At 53.5% G+C, this 27,600-nt stretch overlaps 1 protein-coding gene across 8 annotated transcripts in view; it reads left to right on the top strand.

Annotated features, from left to right (window-relative positions):
* BCAS3 (BCAS3 microtubule associated cell migration factor) overlaps window positions 1–25,195 on the top strand; it is a 591,905-nt gene extending 566,710 nt beyond the window's left edge. For 2 of the 8 annotated variants that reach the window (XM_038547980.1, XM_038547982.1), the window contains 2 exons: window positions 1,740–1,907; window positions 24,385–25,195. In XM_038547980.1, the coding sequence (XP_038403908.1) occupies window positions 1,740–1,907; window positions 24,385–24,533 (317 nt within the window). In that variant the 3' untranslated portion in view covers window positions 24,534–25,195. Of the gene's footprint in view, window positions 1–1,739; window positions 1,908–3,080; window positions 3,535–12,240; window positions 12,307–20,936; window positions 21,028–24,384 lie in introns of those variants that run through there. The other 6 variants (XM_038547979.1, XM_038547981.1, XM_038547978.1 and 3 more) reach the window with 6 other exon arrangements.
* The last annotated feature ends 2,405 nt before the right edge of the window (window positions 25,196–27,600 follow it).

The raw sequence follows: 27,600 nt of genomic DNA, 5'->3' as shown, positions 1-27,600 counted from the left end.
AGGTAGCTCCCCATTCCTGGGTCCTACTTGATGACCTGATTCCCAGCACCCCAGTCTTAAGGGGGCCTCTTCCTGGGGAGATACATTTATAGATGTTGCCCATCCTCCCAGCACCAGGAATCTACCCTGCAATTAGGCGAGAGATAAATCAAAGCCAAACTTGGCTGATGACATTCAGGAGCCAGTGGTGACCCTTGCCACACATATAAATCCCAGCAGGCCAGCCAAGGGCCTTTGTCTGGTCAGAAGAGCTCAGGATTATCTGGCCCTCTTTGCTGATGTATGGAGTCACCGGCTGTCGGAGTGTTTACTAACGGTTATCACCTCGATGCTTTGGCCATTATCAGAGGCAGGGCCGCCTGCCGGGGCTGGGGCTCGCACCCTCTCTATTACCACCTGTCATTGGCAGAGAGTGTGTGCTGACGCTGCCCAGTCCTGACTGCCTAGGAAAGATAGTTTCTGACGGCTGATCAAAGAGGAGAAGCAAGGCCTGATAAAAAGTGTGTGTTGTGCGTACTTTTAACTTTAGGAAACATTGGCATTTGCATTTTTCCCCCATCTTCTTGGTGCTGGCAGGAACCAAGCCCAATAAATGCAGAGGATTCAGTTACCTAATCACTGGGAAAATGGTATGTGCTTAAAGCAACAGAGCATGATGATAATCTCCTTCCAAGAGAGAGTAGACGAAATAAGCTTTCACAGAAGACTTGCTGTATAATAGAGTAGAATAATTTAAATTTAGACTTTGAAGTGATCTTGCATGTAAAATCTCATCTTGGCACTGGGCAGAGCACCATGTACTTTCTGGAATTGGAGCGCAGCTTTGGGTTAAGGAAGAATTTTTGCTGAAGATTCTATCACACAACTCTGTTGCTAGCATCCCCTACCCACCCCACCCCCGGCCCCGCCTTGCCCATCTGTCCTTGGGCAGCTACGAGATCGCATGCGGTAGAGTACGATGAGCTCCAGATTGAAGCATCATCAGGTGATCTGAGTTCCTAAACCCGGTCTGTCACAAACTTGCTTTTGGATCTTGGGCCATTACTTTTCTGAGCCTCAAATGTAAAATGAGGAGGTTTGGTACAGGTTATGGGTTATAGTAGGTTGAAAACTTTTTTAAGGAACATCTGGGTGGCTCAGCAGTCGAGCATCTGCCTTCAGCTCAGCTCATGATCCCGGGATCCTGGGATCAAGTCCCACATCAGGCTCTCCATGGGGAGCCTGCTTCTCCCTCTGCCTGTGTCTCTGCCTCTGTGTGTGTGTGTGTCTCTCATGAATAAATAAATAATCTTTAAAAAAAAAAAAAAAGAAAGAAAGAAAACTTTTTAAAAATTTTAAGCCATGTAGCCCCTTTTCAAAATGAACCATTAGGGGAAGCCCTGTTGTATCAAGCAAAGAAAAGTAGAGGTGTTTTGGTTGAACTCGGCAGGGAGGTTCTCTGCCCTTGGCCTGCCTCTGAAGCAGTCCCTTGAAGACTTCGGAGGAACCTGTAACCCTGAGGAAATGTTTTAGAAACCACTAGCCCAATGACGTGGAGTTCTTTTTCTGAAAATCTACTCTGTCCGAGCCAGGTAGCAGCGCGAGCTGCGTCATCGTGCCCTCCACGCGTGTTTCCTGGTGTTCTCTCCCCGCCGGCCTGTAGGAGAGCTCGCGGGGACCCTGGGCCGGGAGGGGAGCTGGCGCCGGGGAGGCAGAACAACAACACAGACTCAGCGTCAGGTATCCCGTGTGTGCCCCAGGTACCTTTGACCGGAGCGTGACCCTGCTGGAGGTGTGCGGGAGCTGGCCCGAGGGCTTTGGGCTACGGCACATGTCCTCCATGGAGCACACGGAGGAAGGCCTGCGGGAGCGGCTCGCCGATGCCATGGCCGAGTCGCCGAGCCGGGACGTTGTGGGATCCGGAACAGGTAAAGGTGGCATCACCCTTCCAGCCTGACGTGGTCGTGACTGGCACCCTCTCTGGCAGGAGAGGGTGCGTGTTGTAACCATTTGTTTCTTTAGTTAACATTCTGCTTGCCATTGTTTTGGAAGTCTCTGGTATTGGGAGAGCCCTGTGTAAAGGAGCGCACTGGATCCCAGTGACCCCTCCTACATGAGATAATGCATGCAGAGGTGCTGGGTAAACACACCTGAATTGTATATGTGGCTCCCGGAAGGACTCCTTCTCCAAGGGAAGGAACAACCTTGGAGTCCCTGGGTTCTCAACAGCCCTGAGGCTCTGACTGTGAGGGCGGCACACCTTCTGTCATGCTTGAGGCTTTATAGATTAGCAAGTATCAGTGGGGCCTGCTGGCCTGGATGGAGCAAGCATGAAGCAGGCAGGGCTGGTTTGGGGCCCCAGACTGCTTTTTCTTAGGCTACCTCTGCCCTTGAACTCTTGCCTATGAGAGGGGCCAGCAGCTGGAGCCTGGGGGAAGCTTCTCGAATCAGAAGACGGCCTTAGAAGATGGGCAAGCCCTGTCCCAGCAAGCAGACATACATGTGCATGTGTGCACGCGTGCACACACACGTACACTGGTGTGTACATGCATATATGCACACATGCGCGCACACACACATATACAGCATGCGGTTAGGAAAGACCACAGTTCTTCCATACAGCATGTCTCCTTTTTGCCAAAGCACCTCCTCATTCTAGATATCTATGCAGCTACTGCGTGCTTTTAGGACCGAGAAACCTTGCCCAGCAGGCCTCTTTCCCACTTCCTGAGGTCAATGGGAACTTCCTCCTGGGTCAAGCGGATCATGGTGGTGGGCCCCCCCACTCCTGCTTGCCCAAGGCCTCTCAAGACTATTACTCCCTACCGTGAATGTTCCCACCCCCTCCTCCACAGGCCTACCTGGGAAAAGGATCCCAGGGAGGAGGAACTCACAACTTAGGGCAGGAAGCAAGATTTAGGAGAGGCAAGCATGTTTGGCAGGGATTGAAGGGCCTGACGTCATGATACTTCGGTCTCACTGCCGTGTGGATCCTGCCCATCCCTTAGATAGTTGGCAGTTAAGCCTTTCCCTCTCATCCCAGTTCTCTCGTTCCTGCAGTGGAGGAGAGAGACATAACACTCTCGTGTCCACCTCCACAGCACCCGCTTCATGCCCGTCCACAGTACTGGCACAGTCATGGGCAAATGGACAGAATGGATTCAAGAAGGGGAGAGGAGGAGTTTGCCTGGAGATAGAGAAGTGCCTTACCAGGCCACAGGAGACAGCGGCTCTGAGGGCCAGCCCCTTTCCACACCCTCTCCTTCCCTGGAAAGAGAGGAAGTGTGGATCTTGGAAGTGGCAGCAAGCCATGTCCTGTTGCCTCACGTGCACACAGGTGCAGACACGGGCACACCATTCCTCTACCCCATCATCCAGCCATCCGGCTCGTGGATGGTAGCCCATCATGCCATTGTTCTACCCGCACCCAGAGATGAGGCGCGGCTCTGCCACTTACAGGGGCTCTGACCCCATTTTCCTTGGAAGCTGGCAGGAGGAGGCAAAGCTTTTCCTTTTCCAAACTTCCCCCATAGCACCACCTTCCCCCTGCACCTCTGGGGCCCCTGCCCAGCCCCTGCTACATAAACCAGGGCCTGTTCTCACCAGATTCAGTCCCCAGGAGCTGCCCTCGCAGGAGCTCGAGCAGCTCTGGGGCAGCTCTCTGCAGACACCACTTGGAACCCCCAGTGTCATCCAGCAAACAGATTTAAAGGTGCACTGGGTCAGAGTTGGAGAACCTCAACCTGGCACAAACAGTAACCTCAACAAAACTGGCAGCAGTTCATCTGCCAGACAGCTGAGGGATTCAGGAGTGTCTTTGTGGCCTTAAGCAAGTTTGTGAAATTAAAAAAAAAAAAAAAGAAAGAAAAGACGAGAGAGGAAATTAAAACTGCATGACCCACAGGTCAGAAAATAGGAGATGCCCTTTTTGAGCAGAAGGATTTCATTTTCATCCCCAAACTGTCACCAAAAGGGATTCATTTGGGGTTTTCTGACCATATTAAATGTATCAATTTTTAAAAATCTGCCTCTCTTTTAAAGGTCAATAAGGAAAGCAGATATTATGGAAATTAACTTGTTTTCCTCTGCCTTTGCTGAGAATCCCTTGTCACCGGGTGCAATTCCAGATGAAGTGCCAGGCTAGTGGTGCAACCCGGGGCCTTGGAAGGGCAAACCAGCACACCCAGAAACAGCCTGGGAAAGATGGTGTGACTTGGATGCGAATTTCCAGCAAGGCACCCTTTGCCAGAGCAGCCTTTCCCTCTCTGTTTTCCCACAGCTCTACTTCTCTCGGTGGCTTATAGGACATACAGATAAGGGGACATTAAGTGTTTGCCTGTGTTAGGTACTCTAAGGCACCCGAGATGATCGGTCCTGTAGTGCTTTCTAGCAGGCACTTTGTGTAGTATCACAGCCACGACTGATGGCCTCTTTATCAAGTTATGAATGGAGCAGTTCTCGTGACCCCCAACACTGAAGCCCATTCTAGAGCATGCCTCACTATTACACAGGCTTCACTGGTGATGTGCTGGAAATTGTTTACCAACCAGTCTCCAGAGGGAAGTAGGGAAGCCCTGCTTTGTAGCATTTGGACATTTCTGTAGTATAAAAACTGGCATTATGGCCAGTTGCAAGCTGTCAACATGGTGTCAGTCGGCTAGATGAATTCCTGAAAATGTAACAGTCAACTGGCGCCAGTACCTCACAGGTAAGCTGTACCGTGGGCAAATTAACTGTCTCCCCAAAGTAAAGCAAAACCTTCTAAAGCCTTGCTATTCAGAGTGATCTGCAAGCCAGCAGCACCATCTCTACCTGAGAGCTGGTTAGAAATGCGTGGTCTCAGGCCCTACCCAGCCCTACTGAGTCAACACCTGCGTCCCAGCAAGATAGATCCCTCTGCCCACTCGACCAGGTCTGTTTTGAAACTCCGTTCGCTGCTGAGGCAGGTGTTAGTTCTCTCCTCCACGAGAGCTGCTGACCGATCAGTCTAATTAGATGACACATGTGATTTGTAAATCTGCTCTAAGATAATCGGCATGCTGCCATCTTGCAGTATCATCGCTCCCCTTGTCCCTGTGACCCTTCCGTTGTCCCTGTTCAGCGGAACTCCAAATCAAGGCCAGTCCGGTTCTGCTCTCACACCTGGGCTGCTGAAGGAGAATCACAAATCGTTCCAATTGGTGCCTCTACGAATTTCTGGCGTCTCCTCTCCAGTGAGCCAGGGAAGGCCTTCTCTGCTTTTCTAGTACCTTCTCCTCCTCTTTGTAGTTTCTGCTCATCCCTTGCAGCAGAAACCAGCGCCTAGAACTGCGTCTGGCACATAGTAGGCATGTGGTTACTATTTACTGAACAAATGAATTCTGCATTCAGCCTAGACGTTATCAGTTCTGCCGTAGCCCCTGCTCGCTGCTGTGGCTTCCAGCCTGGTTTTCTTCTCTTAAAGATTCCACGGATCTCTGGTCCCCTAAGAGTTTATGGTTTATGTTTTATATTTTTCCCTCTGCTTTTGCTATTTTTTTTTAATATGGCACGTGTGCTCAGTCCATCATTTTGAAATCAGTCTCTTTCCTTCTGCATGGGTAGTATTTCAGACTCTCCCATTCTCCTCAAATCTCTTACCCCACCATCTTGTGTTTTACTGTCAGAGAGAAAATAGAGGCCATTGTTCAAGGAATCTCTTGACTGACCTCCCCCCTGTCCCTCTGCATCCAGAGTCTGCCCAGCCACAGCAGCTGTCCCCACCCCACAAAGTCACTGCTGTCCTTCCATCTCAAGGGCTCTCCTCGGGCCGGGCTCTTGGTCTACCATGCTCTCCTGGCCTTACTTCTGCCTCTCACTCCTTCTCCTCCATCCCTTTTCTGGGTCTTCCTTCTCTGGTGGCCTTAATCGTACGTATCTCTCAAAACCCTATCCTGGGCCTCTCTCTCCTCCCTCTCCTTCCATCAGTACAGAGCGATCTCCTCTGCTTCCGGGGGCTCAGTCACTACCTATAAACTGACTCCAAATAATCTCCAAGTTGGCTTTCTGTCCTGAACTCCAGAACCGTTTATTTAGTCACCTGCTGACACTTCCACACGTCCAAAAGCTAAACCCCTCCCCCACAACCCTGTCCTTCTCAGGGTCTGCCCCATCTCGCTGCATACAGTGCCCTTCCCCTTCATGACCAGCCGCTGCCCTGTCTCCAGACGCCTCTCCTGCTGCCCCATGCAAGCTCCAGCCAAGCTGAACTCCCCAGAGGGTCCCTAAGCACACGTGCTCTCTGTGCCTGCCAGGCTCCCCTACATACTTCTCTTGCCCGGAATGCTGTCTCCCGCAGCAGCTCCTCCTCTCTCTGCAGCCCCCCTCAAAATAACCTAATTCCTGCTTAGCAGACATTCCTTTCAATATTGCCTTTTCTAGAAAAATAGAATTTTTTAAATAAGCAAAACATGTACTTACTCTACTTGTTTTGTGTCTAGGTAGATATAACCCAATACCAAAAAAAAAAAAAATCTTAATAAACACCTGGATACACATTAAGTGCACTTTCTCTTTAGACTTTAACTCTTTCTGTCTTTAGCTAAACCTCGTCTTTCTTCTTCGCCCTCTCTCACATCCAAGGGAAAAAGCTTCAGGCCTCATTCCAGAGTCCTGATCAGCCTGCTGCAGCCTCCTTTTGCTGCTGTTGACTCTGAAAAGCTAAGTCAGCTCTCAAGGTCAAGAGGGACTGTCTCTTCCCCCTGACTGTGGCTTCCTACAGTCCCAGGAACACCGCCTCTCCTTTGTAATCACAGCATCAAGGTAGGAAAGAGGCTTTAGATTTTTCTGTCTACCAACTCCTCGGTGGACTCTCTTCTAGTCCAGAAGCAGTTACTTTAGGGGATCACACTCAGGGCCCAATCTTTGCCTCTTGTCTTCTGCCAGACATACATTTACTTCCTTATCCAAACATACCAAACTTTCACAGTAACAGTATTATAAGCGATGCATTCTAGTACTTTATATTTTCTTTCGTTTTCTCAAGAGTGTGGTCATGACCCACCGAATTGATTTCACAAGACATCAGAGGATTTCAGTCTACAGTTTGGAAACCAGTGCTCTCATTTATTCGGCCAAATCTCCTCAGTTTTCCTGTGTGTATATTAATTACTAGGATTATTTTCAACTCAAGGTCTTCCGAAGATCTGTCAGATACTGCTTTTACTTCTTGAAAGGGCTGTGCCTTTTTTCCTTCTTAACATAAAAAGCGCATTTTGAACACTGCACACAGTTTTTAAATGGTCACAGGAAGTTTTCAATAAGTTAATTAACAAATACCTGATGATCACCAGTGTGCTGCAAAAGAGGAACTAAGCACTGTGTGTGTGCGTGCATGCGCATGCACGCTCACGCGTGTGTGCACACATGTATGTTGTGACTTCATGCTAATACCATCTTTCATTTCAGGACTGTGGAAATTAATGTCAATAACAAATGTTAGCTCTCGTTACTGGAGTTGACCAGATGTGTACCCCAAAGCAAATAACCTGGTGTGTTGACCCCTCTGTCCTACCTGCAGGATTAGCTCTTCCAGGCGGCCTTGGAACTCCTGCTCACCCCATTAGTGAGGGCTGGGAACATTTTCTTGCTAAGGCTGCCTTTCCGGTAGGGACCACACTAGCCCTGTCCCATTTCAAGCCCTGACTGTGGCTTCCTCCAGTCCCAGGAACACACTCAGATGACAACAATGGTGGGCATGGGGCAGTGAATTAATTCTCTTATCTTTTAGACACCCCTCCTCTCAGGCAAGCGCTTTCATCCAAGTAACGTAGCCTGTCCTTAGGTGCTTCCCTTTGCTTTACTCAACTGGGTCCTGGAATTTTGCTCCTTCTACAGTATGTTTACAAAATGGTTTTCATGTCTTCTCTCAACAAACTCCTCAACGGGCCTGCACCTTCTTCCATGGTCACAGCAGGCAGGCAGGTTCTCTGCAGACACCTGCTGGTTTCTCCACCCTGAGCTGGGCATTGTAGTGAAGAAGTAAAGCATGGTTCCTATCCTCAAAGAGATAGAAAGCTCCAAAGGAGGCAACAGTGCTGAACTGTGAATGTGTTCCTCTCTGGCTCCTCTATCCAGCTACCCATCGGGGCCCACCTAGCAGAGCTAGACCAAGCGGAAGCCTGGCGGGGGGGGGGTCCCCTGTCCACAGGCTCTGGTCTTGCCAGGATGTGAAGACAAAACTACAAACTCCCCAGCTACAGATGCCATGGTTGCCAAGGGTGGAGAGAAAGAGTAAGTCCCCAAAGACATAGGAGCATCCAGACATAGAGCCCAGCGCCATGCGTGGCCACAGCACTCGTGCAGAAGGTGGTGGGGAAGCAGATGCTGCCTGCAAACCAGGGGTGGCCTTGTTGGCATTGCCATCAGTGTCTCAGTTCGGTGTCAGATGGCCTATTCCTCACTGGTTTCCACTGGTAGGAGAGACCAAAACTGAGAGCCCTTCAGTTCCTAGCACCCAACTGCTGACATTGGGAAGAATGTCGGGGGGGGGGGGAGAGTTTCTCAGCAGCATTTGGATGTCCTCTTCAAGGAATGGGGGAAGCCTATGACCTTGGGAAGGTTCCTTTCCCATTCTTGGTTCTGTTTCTTCACTCATACCAGGCAATGTGTCACATTTGCTCCCCGCATGCGTTAAGTGCTGGCCACTGTACTGCTGTACTGAGCACTTTGTAAATGTCCTCTCATTTACTTCTCTCAACAATAATAGCCACGCCTCCCAAGTGGCTTCGAGGTTTCAGACTCTAGGCTAGCCACATAAATGTCCTTTCATCATCACAACACGGCCAGCGAGATGTTCCTCTCTCTGACTCACAATGGAAGAAAGATGAAAGATTTGAAATCAGATCATAACTACAAAATATAGGATCAAAATGAGATACTAAGGAAGTGCTGGAAGCCCAGCCTCTGTGAAACAGTGGAATTAACTGAGTTTTCTTCACTCTGGTATCAGAATAGTTCTTTCCTTACCAGTCTTTCCCACAGACAATTACAATAGCATCCTCAGAGGCAACCCTACTTACACTGTCCTTGGTGTTTAGACCAAACCTCTTTGCAGGGGTTTACTGGACAGAGGCTTTTGTTCTGGGGCTGGGGGTGGGGGGCCTCTGAACCCATGTGGTGGTCCTTCAATCCTGACCAGTTGTGCCCACACCCATGCCTGTGCGTGAAGGTTGGGTTGGATCTTCCACACCTGTAGGTCCTAGCTGTGAACCTGTGTCTGGGATGTAACATACATGTAGTGGTTCTGAACCAAGCCTGCCCCTAGCTGCAGATATTTATTTCTACCCCAGGTCAAGATAATGGGGGCCCTTCAGTGACCCATCAGCCAACTGAGTGCTCACAAAGCTTATATTCTCCATGGAGAAGCAATATTGTGCAAGGGCCTACAATACTAGTTATTTTAGTCATTGTCAGAAAAGTGAAAATAAATGATAAAAGTCATTCATGAGAAAGATTTGTGAAATTGGGATCTACACACAACAGAAGCAAAGTAACTTTTTATAAACTTGACTCAGGAAATGTAGAGAAACAAGGCTAAGAGGCGCAATATATCTCTAAAAGAGTTTACATTGTGTGCCATGTATTCACATCATCCAAAAAGTGGGCCGCTGAGGTTAAGCACAAGCTACAGCCTCACAAGAAGTGCACTGTGGTCTGAGAACATTAAATAATGAGACTCTGCTCACATAGCCCAAGAATGCTGAGAGCAGGAGTCAGAGAGAGAGAGAGAGATATCTAGGAGGAGTTTCTCAAGATCTCATCAGTCTCACTGGTCAAAGGGTATTTCAGAATAAGAGGGGATCCCCAGAAGAGGAGGGGAGTTCTCACGTTCAGGGCCTGCTCTGTCTTCCTTTTTCCCTACTCACAGCGTGCCCAGGGCCCAACTGTTTCAACCTCGGCTCCTTACTGTGAGATTTCAAGGCTCTTCCATGCCCTCCTCACCATCCTTTCCAACCTGATCTCCCACTCGCTTGGCTACAATGACCCCTTATTCATATTTCCTCACCACTACCACCACGTTCATGCAAACATGCCCACCTGTCAAAACTATCCTATCATCTGCAGCACATGCCCTGCTCACCTGGCTCTGTTAGAGTACCCTCTGCCCTCCCTCTCTGCCCACTTTTTAGACCAAGCTCTGACCTCACCCCACTCTGTGAAGCCTCCCTGACCATGCAGCCAAATGGCCCTTCTCTCTCCTCTGAACTTCTGAACCACTGGCTCACTAGACACTTGACCCCAGACAAGTAGTGTATGGTGCCTTTTCTTTCCCTATCAGTGTCGGATTCCTTTCTACATGCCATGGGGGTGGGGGAGGCTCAGCCCTGGTGGTCCCTCCAGCCCCTCCCTCAGCCATACTACCCATACTGCATGTCTTAACCTAATTCTGTTTCCTTGGACTGAATCCGATTCTTCTTTGTTACCAACCACCAGCCTTCTCATTGCCCAGCATCCAGCACTAGGACAAGAACCAAGCTGAGCCCAGTTAACGTTTGTTGAATGACTACATGGGTTTTTGTGGCTCCTGAGAGGTAAATGAAAGCCAGCCAGAGCAATGGGAAAAATTACTGTGTTTAGGACACACTTGTTAGTTTCTGGCCAGTTGTCAAATCTGATCTTAAGTAGACCATTTCTCTCTCTCTCTCTCTCTCTCTCTGTCTCCCCTGTTCCCTCTCTCCTTCTGTCTCCCTCTCCCTCTCTCTCTCACTTCCCTTTCTTCCTTTCCCCTCCTCTCCCTATCTCCCCTTCTCCCCCACCCCCTCTCGCCCTCTCCCAAGGCTGCTAGAAGTCCCAGGCAGAGGCAGAGCTATAATGGCAGCTTAGGGCTGAGAACCTCCTCTGCAGTTGCCCAGTTGACTTTGAATTCTTTAAACAAAGCACATGGATTCCTATCAACAAGGACAAAATGCCGGTGTGACTTCATTGGTAAACCTTCAGAGTCCCCTTCCCAAGTGTTGCCCTGACATGGAGGCAGGAGTTCCTGGGGCAAACTTACAGCCTGGGGAAGGGCAGGTGGACCCCCAGACAAGTGCCCTCCTCTGGAGACATTAACATAGGTAAATGGTTAACAAAAGGGAGTATTTCTCTCTGTTCTTCCTCCTCTGCCAAAGAATTCACCTTTAACCATTGACCTTTCTGTGAGGTGTGAGATCTGAACAAAGTTGAACACAGTCATGGATGGTTAAATATCCGTCTTCCCCTCTGTCCTTCCCCTCAGAAGATGATCTGCGCTATACGGACCAGCCCCGGGGTTTGATGGCTGGTAACAGAGGAGAGACACACAGACACACAGAAAATGAGAGTTGGAAATGAGCCTCTGACCCTTCAGGAGTCCAGAGCCTCACTCTACCAAGGCCAAGCCATGCCAGTGTGACTAAATTTAACAAAAGGAGGCATTTCCAAATACCTGTGCCAGAATCAGCTGCCCAACCGCTGACATTTGGCAATTTCTTCCTGCCTACTTCTCATTGAACCCCACCTCTGCCCCCAGGCACCTGCAGGCCCACTGCACAAGCATAAATTTTTTAATTTGCCAGCAGAATCCCCCAACACCAGGCTTCACAGACTGCCCCCCCCCATCGGCTCCCCCACATATTGTCTAGCGGAACTCAATAGCTTGCAGTTCACCCCTCTGTGTGCTTAATTAAGTCTGGGCGAAACCAACATCCAATTGCTTCCTTCATACAGGGTGACTTTTTCTGCTCTGTGCCCTCCCTAAACTCATTCTGCTGTCATGTCCCCATCCTCTCTAGGCTCCTGTTGGCCGGGACCAGCATGCCATCTCCGCTGTGACGGGTGTGATAGTGCTGGCTTTAGAGGTGGGGCTGGCGAGTGTGGGCTAAGCCCAGCAGGGTCCTGTTTCCATCTGGGCCTGCCGGGGTCCTCAGAAGGCTTGGAGACGCTTCAGTTTCACCCTTTGTTCCTCCCCAAGCCACGGAGAGCCGAATCTGAGCCTACATTCATGCCTTGGAGCACATCTCCATGATCCCTGAACCTAGGCACTCAGTAGGCGGCACTGGGCAGGAGGAAAGGAGAGGGAAGGACAACAACAGCCTAGGCCAGGGAAAGTTCTGTAAAGGCCCGGATGTGCTGTGCCTCAGAACAGACCACGAACACCCCCTGCAGAGCTCGCGGTGGTCCAGCCGCACTGTGACACCTACTCTTCTTGGTTTCCACTCTTGCTGCTCTCTTAAATGTCCATGTTGTGATCCTCTTTAAAGAAGTATTCTATTTTCAATACAGACACAGCCCTTGACGTAGCAGTAAAAAACAGCACCCCTGAGAGACACGTGGCTGTGAAGTATGTTGGTATGTAACCTCCTCCTGTCTTTGCCTACGTGCAGGGCTTTGTCCCACTGCTCTGTCTGTCCCTCAAGAAGTTGCCCCCTTACCCCCCACCCCCCGCCGACCCCCGCCCCAGTGCTCAGGCTCTCAGGAGGCATTGAAGTGAGGGCAAGAGGTCAGCAGAGACAGGAGGTACCTTCTGGCAACAGACTGGTTCGGGATGGGAAGTCGTTGCTGTTCTTCACCCGACAAGAGTTTCTTTGAGAACCTCGTTCCCTGCCCCCCACTTTTAAGATGGAAGTCAAATTTTCGGATTCTGCTGTGCAGAGCAGAGAGGTCACTAGGCTCTAATGCATTTACCATTGACTGCCCCTCTTGTAGTGCGTCTATTAGTGAGTAATTTGATTTGTACCTATTCATTTGCAGTCCCTGCAGGAGCCTGGAGCTGGCCCCTAGTATAATTGGTGCTGTCTCTATTTTTACATCATTAGATTAGCCCCGACTCCTGGCCACTTGTTGTCTGCGCTTGTCTGTCCATTTATACAACCTAATGTAACACAAAATTCATTACTGATCACATTACTTTCAACTCTGAAGCCAGCCTTGTGATAAACATTTGGTTAACCCCTTCCTGCCCACAGGAGGGCTGACAGAACAAATGCACTTCCACTCGACAGGCGAATCAATATCTTAATACACCAAAGTGGAATTGCATTTCTAGATTTGTTATTCCTCCTGGAGGAGCAAATGGAAAGGCTCGTCTGAGCTAGCTGAATTGAATAATGAATAGAGCCCCGGCACCAGCAGCCAGTCTGTGAACAGAGCACAAAGGCAGACCCGGCATCCGCTCCGCTTTTTCATCTGGACAGCCGGCACCACAGCAATTAATTGAGCCTTGTGCTCCTCTCCCAGCCATGGAGTGTGGGCTCCAGAGCGCGGGCTGGGACCCTAACAGGGGCGACGGCGACCTTGGCCCCATTGCTGCTCTCTTTGCTAGGCTGAGCTTCGGGCATCCAGACTAGGAACTGGCTCCAGTTTCCCTAACACCTTCTTCACTGATAGGAAGGCACCAGACCTGGGGCCTTGACACTGATGCCACCAAGAAATCAATTAAATTCACTACTAAACAAAAGTTTATCATTTAGAAAAGATACGCAAAATTATTTCTCTTTAGAGCCAGGTCAGCAATGTTGGGATTGTTTGGTTCACACCATCTTGTGCATGTGTGTGCACCTGTCCCCGGGGTGAGCATTGAGCATTCTTTGGCATGGAAACACCATGTGCATCTGAACGTGGTGCTAGTTCTCTGTTAGGGATGTTGGCGAGCCTCAGGGGACTCTAGCACAGGAGCTGGCCAAGGGTCTTAAAGGGACCTGCACATAGCTCTGTTTAATCTAGAAGACTGTCCCCTACCTTACCCTGGTTATCTCTTCCCAGCCTCCATTTGTCTCTGGAGAGCAGCCACACCCACCGTATGTCATTAACTTACAGGACAACTTGTTTCAAAAGGAAAAATATCCTGACTTCTTCAGAAACTCTTGTAAAGCCTGTAGCACAAAGATTAGAAACACAGGCACAAAGGAAGTGGAATGGAACCCGTTACCGTGAAAGTCATAAATCCCTAAGTGTAACAAAAAAAGCCGTAAACAGAAGATACTCAGTCGGGAAGGAAGCTCTCAAAGAGGCAGGCCGTCTAGGGGATGTTCTGCCTGAATTCGGGGAAGTCCTGGACTGGCAGCTGAGGAGAGGCATCGAAGCCTCCAGTTAGTGGGCCCCTCTCTGTGGAGTAGGCCGCCTCCCATCCCCGAGGACCACAGCCCGGACCCTGCTGTCCATTCGCCTGTCAGAGCCTTGACAGGTCAGAAATGGCCAGCAATCTTGTGAGACGCAGAGGTCCCAGCGCTTCTGTGAGAGGGCTTCATGCTGCTCTTGGCCTTCTCCATTCCTCCTTTGTGTGTGCAGGCAGGCCAGGGCACAGTGCCATGCCGCCTTGCAGCAGTCCCTGGGCTGCACAAGGTGAGAGGTGAGGTGCAGGAGGGACGGCCTCGGCCTGCCCTGACCCTGGGAAGCTCCATTTCCCATTGGGGGACCCAAAGGTCAGGCCAGAGACTCTCAAGGACTTCCCGTTGTGAGGACCTACAAAGAGGGCTTGCATGTAGTCAGTGAGAGGACGCTAGTGTGTCACGGCACAGCTGGGGTAGGGCAGCTGCCTCCTCTCGGCAGCTCACTTCCCCACCCCCGTCCAGCCCACAGTGCACTAACTTGCTCAGTCGCCAGCCTGCTGCTTGGGCCTCAGGTGGGTAAGTGGTACAGTGGGAGAGAGGGGCTCCATGTAGCCCACACTGGCTCCAGCCCTGTCAGCTCTAGAAATCAGATGGGAGCCCAGGCCTCTGCTTTGTGGAATGGGACAGACTGGTGGTAGGGAGGAAAAGGAGTCAGCCGGCTGGTGGAATGAGAGACTGATTTCTTAACCTTGATGGAAAGGGGGAAAGCCACATCTTACCAAACTCTTCCGCTGCATCATAGAGAATTTAATTATGTTTGGACATTTGAATGAGAACCAGATGTGGCTCTGGCCTGTCAGGCCAGCAAGGTTCAAGGAGCTGCATCTCTCCTGTGGTCCGCGGACCCCTGTGCTGTCTCTGAGGCCTGGCGGACTGCTCGGGAGGACCCCGCCTGGGAGCTCAGTGGGGTCTCCTGAGCCTTCAGGCTGGACTGTAGGAGATAGCTGGGTCCCGGCTAGCTGCCAAGCACCAGTTCCACGGGAGAGTTTCCAAGCGCTGAGTCTTCCTCGTAGCCACGCCAAGTGGGCATGTTGGCGGGGCCCTCGTTAGCACCCACATCCGCCCCACAAGCAGACACGCACACACAGAGTTCATGTCGCGGCACCTGGCTGGCCGTTCTCTACCACCAAAGACACGTCTCTGAACCTCCCAGCCCTGCGTCACCTCAGCTGGCATCTGCCAAGACTTGGCCTCCGTGTCAGGCGGTGACCTGGAGCTAGAAAGGCCCTTTCAGGCCCTCCTGCATGAGGAGTCCTCCTCCAGGGGCCTCAGCCTGCTGAAACACCAGAGGTGGCAACACCGATCTCCTAGGCCGGACGCCACTGCAGTAACAGTGAGCTCCTCCACCTGATGGTGTGTGTGCTGCTTCTGAAAGCCCCCTCCTGTCCTTTGCTCTTTAGAGCCCCCACCCAGTGAGGTTGCCAGAGCTGCCCTTCCCCTCCTGCCTGACAGACGCTGAAGAAGATGAGAAGTGAAGTGACTTGTGCGGGTCATTCAGCACGACTGTGGCAGATCTCTAAGCCTCCTACCACAGGACTCTTCCTTCCTGCCACCCACAGGGCTGTTCCCGAAGTGTGGCTTCAGCCAGATTTGTCAAATACCTCAAAACCAGGGAAACGGGAGCTAGGTCCACTCCACCTTCGCTGTCCCCGTGTGTCAGAGGTTGGGACAGGGCAAGATTTAAAGTTATAGTAGTAGTGGTACTGAGAGGGTCACTGCAAATGGGATGTGGGTCGAGGTGGTCTGGGTGGGGATCCTGCTATCTTTTGCTTTGAAGCCAAGACTTGGGAAGGGCTTAGGTAACATGGATTTCCTGGGAGCAGAAGGTGGCAACATTTCTGGTTCAAGTCTTCCCTACCTGGGAATGGTATCTTCTTAAGGTTTTTATATGGGGTGACCCAGGGAAAGGCTCTAGCCCCCAACCCAACCAGCACAGCCTCCAGCAAATACCCCATCTACCACCATTGTTCACCAGCTGTTCAAAGGCTATGAAGGAATCTGGGACTGGACCATGAGCTGCTCCTACCCCCCCACACACACACACACATACACACAGAGCCAGCTCCACTGGAGAGGGGGTGCAGGCTGTGATAAGAGACTGGTCTCTTGAGCATGGACCCTCCTTCTGAGTCCTCCTCATTCCTCAGGCCCTTCCCCCATCTCTTTCTACTTTTAGCCTCCTTTTCCCAACATTTCAGCATGCTTAGCTCCTGCCACACCCCTGTCCCTCCTGGGCCCACCAGGAATTTGAGACTCTGGCTACCTCTGTGCCTCTTCTTCACTAATGCCACACTGGCCTGCTGTCATGAATAGGGTTCCTCTTTGGCTACAGGAGAGAAGGGACGATGGGGAAGAGAGGTGATGTGCCTTCCCCAGTTTTCCTGAGTGGAGGCTCTCTGCCCAGTGTCCTCAGCTATCATCCTTTCTACAACTTTCCACAACTGGCTGCAACTTTCATCTTCCAGGAGCCAGTGGATGCCTCAGAGGACCTGAGGTCTTCTCTAGGCCTCAGGTCTCCCCCTAAATCCTAAGGTTATTAGGCATGTGCATGGCCCCAGTGGCCAAGGGAAGCAGTTCCTGGTCTTCTGAGCCAAGACCACCAGATATTTACCCTCTTTGTTTGGAGCTGAGGGGTATGGGGCAGGGCAGACCATGCGGTCCTGGCCTCATTCTGTAACATTCTGGGCCTCAGTACCCTCAGAGGGTCAGGAGTGAGAGCTGGGCAAGGGGGAGAGAGCATATCTGTGAGTCCTGTGGGTTGAAAGGGACCCTGGCCAGGAAGGAATGTATGGGCCTGCCGACAGACTGTGTGCCGTCAGGTCACCAGAGGCCTGTCACATCAGCGGGCCAGGGCCCTGCACCCAGACATAGCTGTGAGGTCTGGAGATAACCAGGCCAGTTAGCCCTGTTCCTCCTCTACTCCCAGATTCCATCAGCCCCAACCAGGATTCCTATTTTCCGGATGTGGAGGAGCCATTTCCTCCTTCACCCCTCAGCTTCAAGAAGCTGCCCTTGCTCCTTCCACAAGCATGCCAGGGAAGGGAACGAAAACCCCTGCCAGAAGGGAAAGGCGATCCTCCCGACTGCCCTAGGCCTGTCCTCCCAAGATCCCCATACTGATCTGCGGGCATCTCTGCTAGCTCTGCAGCCTGTGGGGTTGCGTGAGGGTAAGAGGAGGCCGGCACTGCCCAGTGTGGCTGGGAGCAGCATGGCAAAGGAAAGATGTCGGGGAGACAGGCACCCCTGAGTGTGAAGAGAAAAGCAAGGCCTCCCCATAAGGCCACCTCCTCTACCTGCTACCCTTTTATCCTCCTAAAAACTTTCAGTGCTGAGGCTGCCTCCAGCCCGGAGTGTGGTCTCTGACAGGGCTGTCGGGGTGTCTGGAAACATTTTTAGCCAACTCCATTTCTGTCTCTGCCTCACCCTAGAGGATTGAGCAGTAGTTTCCAGGCCCAGGACTGGTGTAAGACAAGCAGCCCAAAGCTGTGTCCAACCAGGGCCACCTCCTGATTGGCATCTGGGCCATCTCTCTGGATTCCATCAGGAAGGTGCCAGTCCTGCTCCACCCCACAGGATCATTCAAGCCCCCTACCTGCTGAACCCTTCTCTCTCCAAGGCCCAGTTTGCTTGGTCGATCCCAGCCAGCAGGTCCCAGCAGGCCGCTGGCTGACCAAGTTGACTGTTTGGGGCAGATTCCATTTGGATCCATCTGCTGAACTTGGCAGCAGTCCTGTGATCCCCCTGGTCTCCTCTCCAGATAGGCCATCCAGAGAAGTTCTGAAAAATCTCTGACCTCCTAGTCAGACCCCACCCCAACCTCACTCCCTGGTCATGAAGGGGATTGGAACTATTTCTGTTTGCAGGCCTCCTCTGAGCCAGGCAGTGGGCAGGATGGGGCCGTCTGGCTGGCTGCTCTGTATTCTAGGGCCACCCATTCCCCTGGGGTACCACTGAGCCCAACCCAGGCCCTGCTGATGGGGAAGGTAGATGCAGGAGGGAAAAATCAATGCATGTCAACAGTGTTGGAAATTTATTTTCTTGGAAAATGGTATTTACAAAGAGGCAAGGAGGGAAATGAAAAGCTGTAAACACATAACTGCCATTTTCCTCAGCAGGCCATTTCTTGATTAAAAAGAAAGAATCCTTCCCAAGCTCCAGTGGAAGGCAAGCTGATAGGGGCCTGTTTGGCAGAGGCACCTGCTAGAGAGGAAAAACGAAGAGGGACCCAAAGGATCCTGTGGATAATCACAATCACTAATACAATTGTAACAATAGTAGTAACTCAACATTTGCTGGCTGGAAGCTTTAAGCACTTTGTGATGCACTCGACATGCATTACATTATTTAATTTAATTCTTACAACCACACTAGGAAACAAACATTGTTATCCTCATGCACAAGAAACTGAGGCACAGGAGATGTTGAGGATCTTGCCCAGAGTAGTGGCAGCAGGTGGAGCCTGTGCTCTTAAGCATTTCCCTAAACTGCCTCCCCACTCTGGGCAGACACCGCCCCTCCCCTCTTCTCAGGCCCTTTAGGCTGATGGATGGCGGTGGGGACAGAGGTAGGGGGAGCTTTCTCCCTTCCCACTGCCGGAAGTGGGCTGTGGGTGCAGGGTAAGACTGTCCTGAGGTCTAATCCTACTCCCACCAGCAGCTTGGGTGGTTAGTTTAGGACTGGGGTGTGTGGCTGCAGCCAGGGCCCAATAAAAGTGCTCTGCTAATCCCTTTAATGAGCAGCATCGTGAGGCTCTAAGTGTACAGAACAGGGCTGGCTGCTGCACGCCAGAGGGGCCGCCGGTAGATGCTGCTGCTTTTGTTGGAGGAAGTGCCAGGGCTGCCTGCAGGCTGAACCAGGGGTCCCAGGCACCCTCTTCGCAAACACACTCATGGCACTGCCCTCACTGACCCCGCTGGATCCCAGAAACAGGCCTCCCTCTGAGTCCTGAGTCTCGAGCTCTCCACCATGCCCCCCCACCTACCAGAAGCCAGAGGGGCTTCCCTCAGGGTCTCTGGCCAGCCGCCCCCACCGCCCCCACTGCCATCTGGCCTGGAGGAGGCCTGGACACGGTCAAGCCCAAAGTAAGACTTCACTCCTGACCTCCCACTGGGGTCCCCTGCCTACCTGGGCTTCCCCAGCTCCTTCCAAGGCTCACCTAGTACCTGTGGCCCCAGCATTTCCCAGGGAATGGGGCAACCAAGACCATGGCACTTAGTAAAGTGACTCATGAGTGCAAAGAGGCTTCCATCCAGTCTGTCCCTGGAAGTCTCTGTCTTGCCAGTTTGGAGCAACCTCAAGGGAGGGAAGGGTCTGTATCCTGGGGAGAGGACAGCCCCAAGGAAAACCTCAAGGATGAAGCAGCTGTGGGGACCGGTACTCCAGAGGGAAAGGCGACAGAGGGGGTATCTCCGTGTCCTGCCCCCGGATGGCATCTCTGGCGCTGTGTAGGAGTCCCATCCGCCTCTCCCCCAGGTGCATTCCTGCCCCGCTCGTCAGCACCCACCCACAGCTCCCAGGAGCCAGTCCCTGCTGCTCCTGCCTCTGCAGAGGGGCTGCAACATCCAGCCCTGGGATGAGGGAGTGAGCTACCGCAGAGAGGGGCTCCCTCAGTCTGCACAGCCCAGCCCGGGAGGGGCCACTTTTCCAGCTGCCACACTTAACAGTGACTCCTCCCTGTGTCTCCTTTGCATACGTGTCCAGGTAGCCAGAGTTGCCTCTCCCTAGCAAGGGCAGCCACCTCTCTGCCCCCTCTGACACACTTGAATTTTGCCAGACTCCGTGTGGAGTGGGGGCAACATGAGGATTGAGCATTCTGTTTCCTTCATTGACTTCATGAGAGCCTAGGCACCTCCCTTGGAGTTGCTGCTCCTTCCATTGTCCTGCCGCCTCTGGCTCGCCCATCCTGGGCACGGCACCGAGGGCCATCTGTGGATCGCAGGCCCGTTTTCCAATGAGAATCTGTAGGGAGTGGGCGGACCCAGCCAGCAGTGAGCACTGGGAGCCAGTCAGTGATGCTGGAGTTGCCAGCATCTCCATCCTGAGGCCTGTACCAGCGCCAGTTCTGTCTCAGGGGGACTGGACGCCTGGAGCCAGCGGCTGCCTACTCACCCTTGGTTTTGCTGTCCATAAGAGGGGGAGACAAGCACCCAACTCCCAAGGGCACAGAGCCACTGGAGGATGCGAGGGCACAACAAGTTATCTTCCCACTTTTTGGGAACTATTCCTCATCCCCTACCGTGTTTTGAGGCCTAGAGAGCAACCTTTTTTAGAGCTGGCTTTTTCCCACTGGCCAGGATCTGCATGCTTCTAAGTAGAGAGGCTGCTGGGGATGCTTTCCTGGCCACCCCTGCACTCAGCCCCCAGCTCTCTCTTGCGGCCCTGGCAAGATGCTGGTGGACTCTCGCCACAAGCCCACCTCAACTATAGGAGAGCTGCCCAGACCTGGGGGCTCCGGAATGGGGTGGGGGGGTAAGCCCAGAAGCTGGGACCCTGAATCAAAAGGTCTGGAGATGTCCCCCCAAAACTGCAGCCTGCCACTGTCTCCTCTCCCTCTCCTATCAACCTGCCCGCATGGGGGACTGCCAGCACCCTTCTGTCCCCTTCCCACAGCCCTCCACACTGAAGGGGGACTCTGAGCTCCATCACAACAGTTCCATCTCTGGGACCCTCGAGACTGGCTGGTCCCCACCCCCCTACACATGCATGTCACTGTCCTTGACTGCAGAATTTCACCGCAAGCCTGCCCTCCTCCCAGCGTGATACCCCACACCTCCTTACTACCTCTCCACCTGCTTGCAGAGATCAGTGTACTTCTCAATCGTTGTCCATATCTTTTCCAAAAAGATTCCTCAATGCTTTTCTTTCCAAAAGGGAAAAAAAAAGGAAAAAAAAAACAATGCCAACAGCCCAGCGTCCGTGAGCAACCCAACAGTAACAAAGCAGGTGTTCGGGATGGAGGAAGGTAAGGCCACACATTTCCATTTGCCGCTTGCTCCTAGGGCTGGGCGGCCGGGTGACTCGAAGGGGGGGAAACCTGTGTGCACCCCTCCTCTACTTCCTCTTCTGCACACACTCATTGCTCTGTCTCAGTGAGGAGAGAATCGGGGTCTGACAGAAGGCATATCGAATAGTGCCCAGGTCCAGCCAGGCCTCTGGTTCTCTCTCAGTCCCTGCTGAAGACACAGCTCCTGCCTCTCCTTACCACATCACGCATTCAAGATGTTCCAGTCCCTGTGGTTGTCACTAGGGACACCGAGATCAGGCACAGGAGCAGGCCCTGGGGGGCTCTCCACCCGGACGGGGACACACGTGAACAGATGTTGCACAGAGTGTTAGGGGGCCGGGGGCGGGGGGAACTACAGCCCAGTGGGGCCTGGCCAGCTCTGCTGCCAGGGCCACAAGACAGGCTCACAGAGGAATGGACACATGTGCTAACCTTTGGAAGATGAGTAGGTGTTCTGGGGGCCAGGGGAACCTGGGAAGGGCTTTTCAGTCAAAGGGAATGGCATAAGTGTGGGCCCGGGGGCCTGAAGCAGCCTGGAGAGGTCCCCAAACTGCACAAGTTCATTACTTTGGTTCTTCGAATCCGGTAACAGGTGCCATTAGTGAGGTGGGGTCTAAGGGGCGGGTCATGAAAGGCCATTTTGTAGTGCTGTTTATCCCAAGGACGTGAGGAGTCGATGAAGGTTCCTAAGCAGAGGAAAAGCAAGATGAGGTTTGTGCTGTAGACAAGCCACTCCAGTTTGGCGCGGTGGGCTGGAGAGGGGGCTGCTGGAGGTCAGGAGACTGGTAGGGAGTTCCTGAAATCATCTAGGTGGGAAGCGCAGTCCTAAGCAGGCTACAGCAGTGGGAGTGGAGAGGAGGGAAGAAGCTGGGGGATGTCGATTCTGCAGAGAATAGCCCCCTGGGATACGGGGGGCAAGTAAGAAGCCTGCCCACCCTGTCTTACCTCAGGCCTAACGGGGGGAAGGAGAATAGGCACCAGGCCGGTCAGGCCACCCTGGCCCCCCAAGAGCAGCAAACTCGTAAGTTCCTTTGGCAACTGCCCCTGCGCGGTCATGTGATGGGATGAGGTGCATCCACCCAGACTCTCGGGGTGGGGCCCCTGAGGCTGCTGGGGGAGCTGCCCTGGGCCTGGGCCAAGGGGCAGCGGGGGTGCCATGCTTGGTTGTGGGCTCCAGTCTCCTCTGCTTCTTTGGCAGCGTGGATGTGTCGGCACTCTGCATCAAGAACTCTGGGCCTGTCCCCCAGCTCTGGAAAGGGGCCAGCCTTCCCCGTACTACGGCCTTTCCTGCTCCTTAATCTGGGGCTTTCTTACTTGGACCTGGTGTCCAGATCCTAAGGAAGCCCCTGCTTTCCTTGCTACTGCCAGTGCTCCTCTCTCGGGCCCTCCTGGCCCTGCTGTCAGCGCCCCCTAGTGCCAGGATGGCTGTGCATGAGGGCAAGGGTCTCTGAAAGCGAGTGGGGCCTCCGAGATCCCCCACACACTCCTCGGCTTGCTTGTGGGCAGCGAAGGGAATGGAGGAAGCTTTCCTGGAGTCTGGCACTTCCATGTAGAAATCCCAGGGTCTGTTCTTTGCGTTTCCATCTTCTCCCTCTCTTGGCACAGTGGTCTGTACTCCCAAATAGGGGGAGATGAGGGAACGAGCCCGGAAGACAGCTCATGCGGTAGCCAGCTGCCTTGTTTTCTGTCTGCATCTAGATAACTCTCGGCGTATCCCAGAGCCTCTGGCCCAACAGAGAAGCCAGTGCCTCTTGGAGATTGGGACCATCATCAGGCCCACAGCCTGTGTCCACAGCCCCCTCCTTCCACTGCCCCCCTATCTGCTGAGAGGTTCCAGTGTCTAGGTTCCAGACGTGGCTGGTGCAGCCTGAGGGCCCCTCACACATGGGTCCAGGCGTCTGCTCTGAAGGAGGGCAGCACAGACTCCCCCACCCCATTCTGTGGCTGCTATTGCTGGGCACCTTCTGCACTTTGGGGGGTGGCTGATAGGGAGTGGGAGTCAGTGGTCAGTTCCTGGCTGGCTGCCGACGGCCCGCCCAAGAGTAAAGGCCATGACGCCTTCCCTAATCAAAGCTAGCTGTGCTGCAGCGGGTACAGGCGGGAGATAAAAAGCCTCAAGCCAGACCAGACAAGTATAACATTCAAGCACACTTTGCTATTTCAAGTGACTGCTTTCAGATCCTGAGCTTCTGAGGGGGACAGCCAAGACCCTCTCAGTCCCAGGCAAGCGTGCCTTGGAGGAGGAAAAATCGCAGATCACCACATCTTGGCCCTGGGTTAGGCTTCCAGAATCCTCCCAGGGATGTGTGTGCTGTCTCAGAGCCCGCTGTGAGGGACTGGAAGGGGCTAGGAGCTAGCCACCTGCCAAAAGGCAAGAAGTAATTCCTTCTTCCTTGTATTCAGCGTGCAAGGAAGTCTATTCCCAACCCACCTGCCCTAGTACCTATCTTAGATGAAGAGATTGGGGGGTGGGGACAGGTAAGGTGCCCACAACTGAATGAGGTAGGGCCAGTCGCTGAGCCCAAGATGGCAGCAGGGCTGCGGCAGGGCGAGGGAAGGGGCGGTAGGTGGGGTGGCAGCCTCCTCGCCTGCTTCCCAGGGCAACTCTGCATTCTGAGGGGCCTCCGGGACCTTGGGGGCTAAGAGAAAGGGAGAAAGGCAGCACTACAGGCAAGCAGGGACCTTCTCTCCGTTGGAATAGGCCCCTCTCCAGCCAGGCATTCCCTCCTGCAGGGAAACAGGACGCCTTCCAGGAGGTGCCAGAGATGAGCCAGGCCTGGCCAGCAGGCAGATTGTGTGGGTCAGAGTGAGTGAGTGAGCAAGTGAGTCGCCGAGCCAGGGAGGAAGCTCCGGGCAGCCGGCAGGGCTGGGGAGGGGAGGCAGGGACCGATCGGGGCAGGGGAGCCGCAGTCCTTGCCGTGTTCTGGCTTTCCTCCCACCTGACCCGTAGCCCAGGACAGAGCCACTTACAGAACTGGGGAGCATGCTGGCTGAGCAGGAGTGTGCGTGCAGGTGTGGGCGCGTGTCCCATGTGTGGCGATGTGGTCCAGACAGATCAGCAGGGCGGCCAGGCTTCTGGCCTGACGGGGTTCCCACAATGAGGGAAAAACTAAAACTGGACTCTGCCAGCCAAGGGAGCTTCTCCCTCCTTCGGCTGAACTCCCTGTGAGCGGAGCTGCTGCCTGGCCCATCCGGGGAGCAGGTGGGAATCCCCCCTGTGGAAGGTGCCTCCAGGCAGACAGCCCAGCCCAGGGTGTGTCCCACCCCCTACAGACCCCACTCTGACCAGGCCTGGTCCTCTCCTCTGTCTTGCAGAACTACAGCGAGAGGGAAGCATCGAGACTCTGAGTAACAGCTCAGGTTCTACCAGCGGCAGCATCCCAAGAAACTTCGATGGCTACCGATCTCCACTGCCCACCAACGAGAGTCAGCCCCTCAGCCTCTTCCCTACCGGCTTCCCGTAGTACCAGCAACCTGCCTCTGACTGGCCGGCCCACTCACCTGCTGGAGGGAGGGGGAGAAGCCCCCTCTTGGTCCTACCCTTCGGTCTCTGCTCCTCTTTCACTGACCGCCTTCCCCAAGCTTAGTGACAACAGCCGCCCACCCTCCCTGGATGGAGAAGAGACCCTTCTCCCAAGCACCTTGGCACACTCTGACCTCTGTCGCCCCCCCACCCTCGGTGGGGCTGTGGCTGAAGGAGACTGCAGAAGCTCCGTCCCCTCCTCCGTTTGCACATGATGTCCTGCATTGGATCCGCTTTTGTATTTTCTAACCATCCCCAAAGGGGGCCTGGAAGGGGAGACAGTGGTTGGCCCGGCTGGGCATGCTGACCCTGAGCGGACAGCCCCAGCCCACTCTTGGCTATGAGATGCACTGCCCAGTTTCCCTTGGCCAATCTGCTGGCGTGGGGTAAACTGAGGCCCAGAGTATTAGGGAAGGAGGAAGGAAGGAGAAGCACCCCCTTCCTCTTTTCTTTCCCCTTTGGTTCATGGGGAGGATTTGTCTTTCTTGTCTGTAAGCCCTTTTACCCTGGTCCTGTACTGTCCAGTGAAGGAAACCGTGGTTACTAAGGCCCTGTCAAAAAGTGCACGTCTTGTCCAATAAATCACGCTACAATTGGTGTCCATCCCTGCGTTGCTGGGGTCAGGGTCCTCTCCAAGCACCAAGCAGAGTCCTGTGGACCTGACCATGTGTCGCTGCTCCCAACACACCCTGCCTCGACATGAGCAACTGATTGGAGAGTCAGTGAGGGGGTAGGACGGAGAAGGAGAATGTTTGCTCTGCAATTTGGGTTGGGCCTGATTTAAATCCATTCTCCAAACCTCTTGTGGATTACCAGAGCCAGTGAGTTCTGGAGGCACCACACAGGCCAGGAGCCCCCCTGGCTGCAGTAGTCAGGGCCAGTCAGGTCCTTGACCTGTGCTAGGAGTGCTGCTGGGGGAAGGAGAGCCTCAGGAAGGCTCTAGCCTTCTCTTTGGGGCAGGCACCTTGTAATTGCTTCTTTTCCAACTCAGAAGGAGGAAGGATGGTCAGGGGCAGGTAGGTCTCGTGAAACCTGGCTGGAACCTTGGATGACAGGTTCCTGATTTTGTGCTCCCACCCCTTCCCAATTCTGGACCTGAAGTGGATGGCAGGAGGAGGAGCCAGAAACAGGAGGTGCAAAAAGGGGTGTTGAGCAGGAAGGAGACTAATGCTAGCCCCAGTTCCCCATCTTTCCCAAGAACCCAGAGAGGCCTGGGAGGATTGATGGAAACCCACTGAGCCAGGGGTGGTTTGGGGGAAGTTTAATGTAACAGCCACAGACAAGTTGAGTTCACAAGCAGGGATTCCCATGTAACCATCCAGCTGCAGCTGGAGCAGCTCCCTTCACATGCACCCCATGACACCTGAGAAGGGATTTCGTCTTCAGTTCCCACCACCTGGTCAGTTGGGCTTATGGGGAGAAGCGGGACCTGCATCACACTGGGCTCTGCAGGCTGAGTAGATGGCCTTACACAGATGGGGTGCCTGATGCCAGTCCCTCCTGTCTGGGGACCTGCGATTGCCATGAGGAATCACATGCCAGAGCGAAGCACGCAGGGAACATAGGTCTGGGCATGGCCACTGGGGCTGCCAGACTAGCAGCAGCTTTGCCCCATTTCAGCTCAACCAGAGACGTTGCTGTGCCTGGCACAGCCCCAGCCCCCAGCCAGAGCAGTGTTTCATTCAAAAAGAGACAGGGAGAGGAATACCACCAGGCTGCCTATGCGTATTGCCAATGGCCTGGCTCCCTGGGGATGGGTCCAGAGCTCTAGGAAAGGTGAGCCCCTCTGAATCCACGTGGGGTCATGGATGGGGCAAAGATGGAGAGCCAGGAGCTGTCTCCGGCCATGCAGGCAACTGGCTGGCAGCTTAGAGTCAGGAGTCCTCCCTGGCTCAGCCCTTTCCCTCCAGGGGGTGCAAAACATCTGTGGCCTCCTCCAGTCAGGGAAAGTTGTGGGTGTAGGGCTGGACTTGCCGGCTGAGCTTGCAGGACAATCTGGTTATTCATCTGCTCACAGCCAGGGCAAGTCTTGAGTATGTGGGGGAAGGGGGAGGATAAGAAAGGCTAGATAAGCTGGCCCCACAGCGGCTGCCACAGAGCTCGGGTTATCAGAGAGGCCTTGGGCCTGGCCCCTGGCTAATTGGGGAGGTTATAGATGCTGCCACAGCCTGTAATCAGCTGGAAGTGAGATCTGGGCCCCTGGGCAGGGGACCTTACTGCCCACTGGCCATGGAGCAGCCAGCCTCCTAGCCTCCAGAGATAACACCAAGGGCAGCCTCTACCTCACCAGCACCCCCCCCACCCCAGAAGCCCAGACGACCTCCATGATGGCATCACCTAGGAGGCCATCAGAACACGCATCTAATTGTGGCCTGACCGAGTGACCTTGAGGAAGCCATGTGATCTCCCTGATTCTCCAGTGCTACCCGCTCAACGGGCAAATTACCACGGACTTTCTCTCAGTTTGATGGAGGAAAAAAATATCTTCATGGTCTGTGAGGAGACTGATGGGAGCTGGGGTGGCAGCTCAAGGAGCGAGGGCACTGGCTGGGATTGATTCGAGAAAAGGCCCAGTGGTCCCAAGGCAAATCCAGGCACACAAGCACTCTGTCAACAGGAGTATCCGCTCTGGAAGCCAGCAGAGGCCAGAGCAGGCAGCTGCCAGGCTGGGGTTGGAAATGGTTTCTCAAGTGCTGATTTTTCTGATTTTCACAGATCAGAGAATTTCTAAACTAGAAAGTACTTAAAAGAGTACTGCTTGGTCTTGATTTTGCAGATGAAAAGCCCGAGCCCCAGAGAAGGCCTGGGCCTTGCCCCAGGTTACAAAGTCTGCACACAGCTATCTGACCTCTGTCTGCTCCTTGCTGCCTCATACGCCCCAGCCCGGCCCCTTAGAGGGCCGGACTCTCTGTTGACACCCCTGTCCTGCACCACCACGCAATCCAAGACTCTGATCCCACTCATCTCCATCCCTGATCCCTAAGAGCTTCCAGGCCCGGCCCCTGACT

This window comes from Canis lupus, chromosome 9 (assembly GCF_011100685.1).
Source record: "Canis lupus familiaris isolate Mischka breed German Shepherd chromosome 9, alternate assembly UU_Cfam_GSD_1.0, whole genome shotgun sequence".
In the NCBI taxonomy this organism is placed as follows: domain Eukaryota; kingdom Metazoa; phylum Chordata; class Mammalia; order Carnivora; family Canidae; genus Canis; species Canis lupus.
The sequence above is the reverse complement of the archived record's forward strand: the minus strand, read 5'-3'. Positions and strand labels throughout refer to the sequence as shown.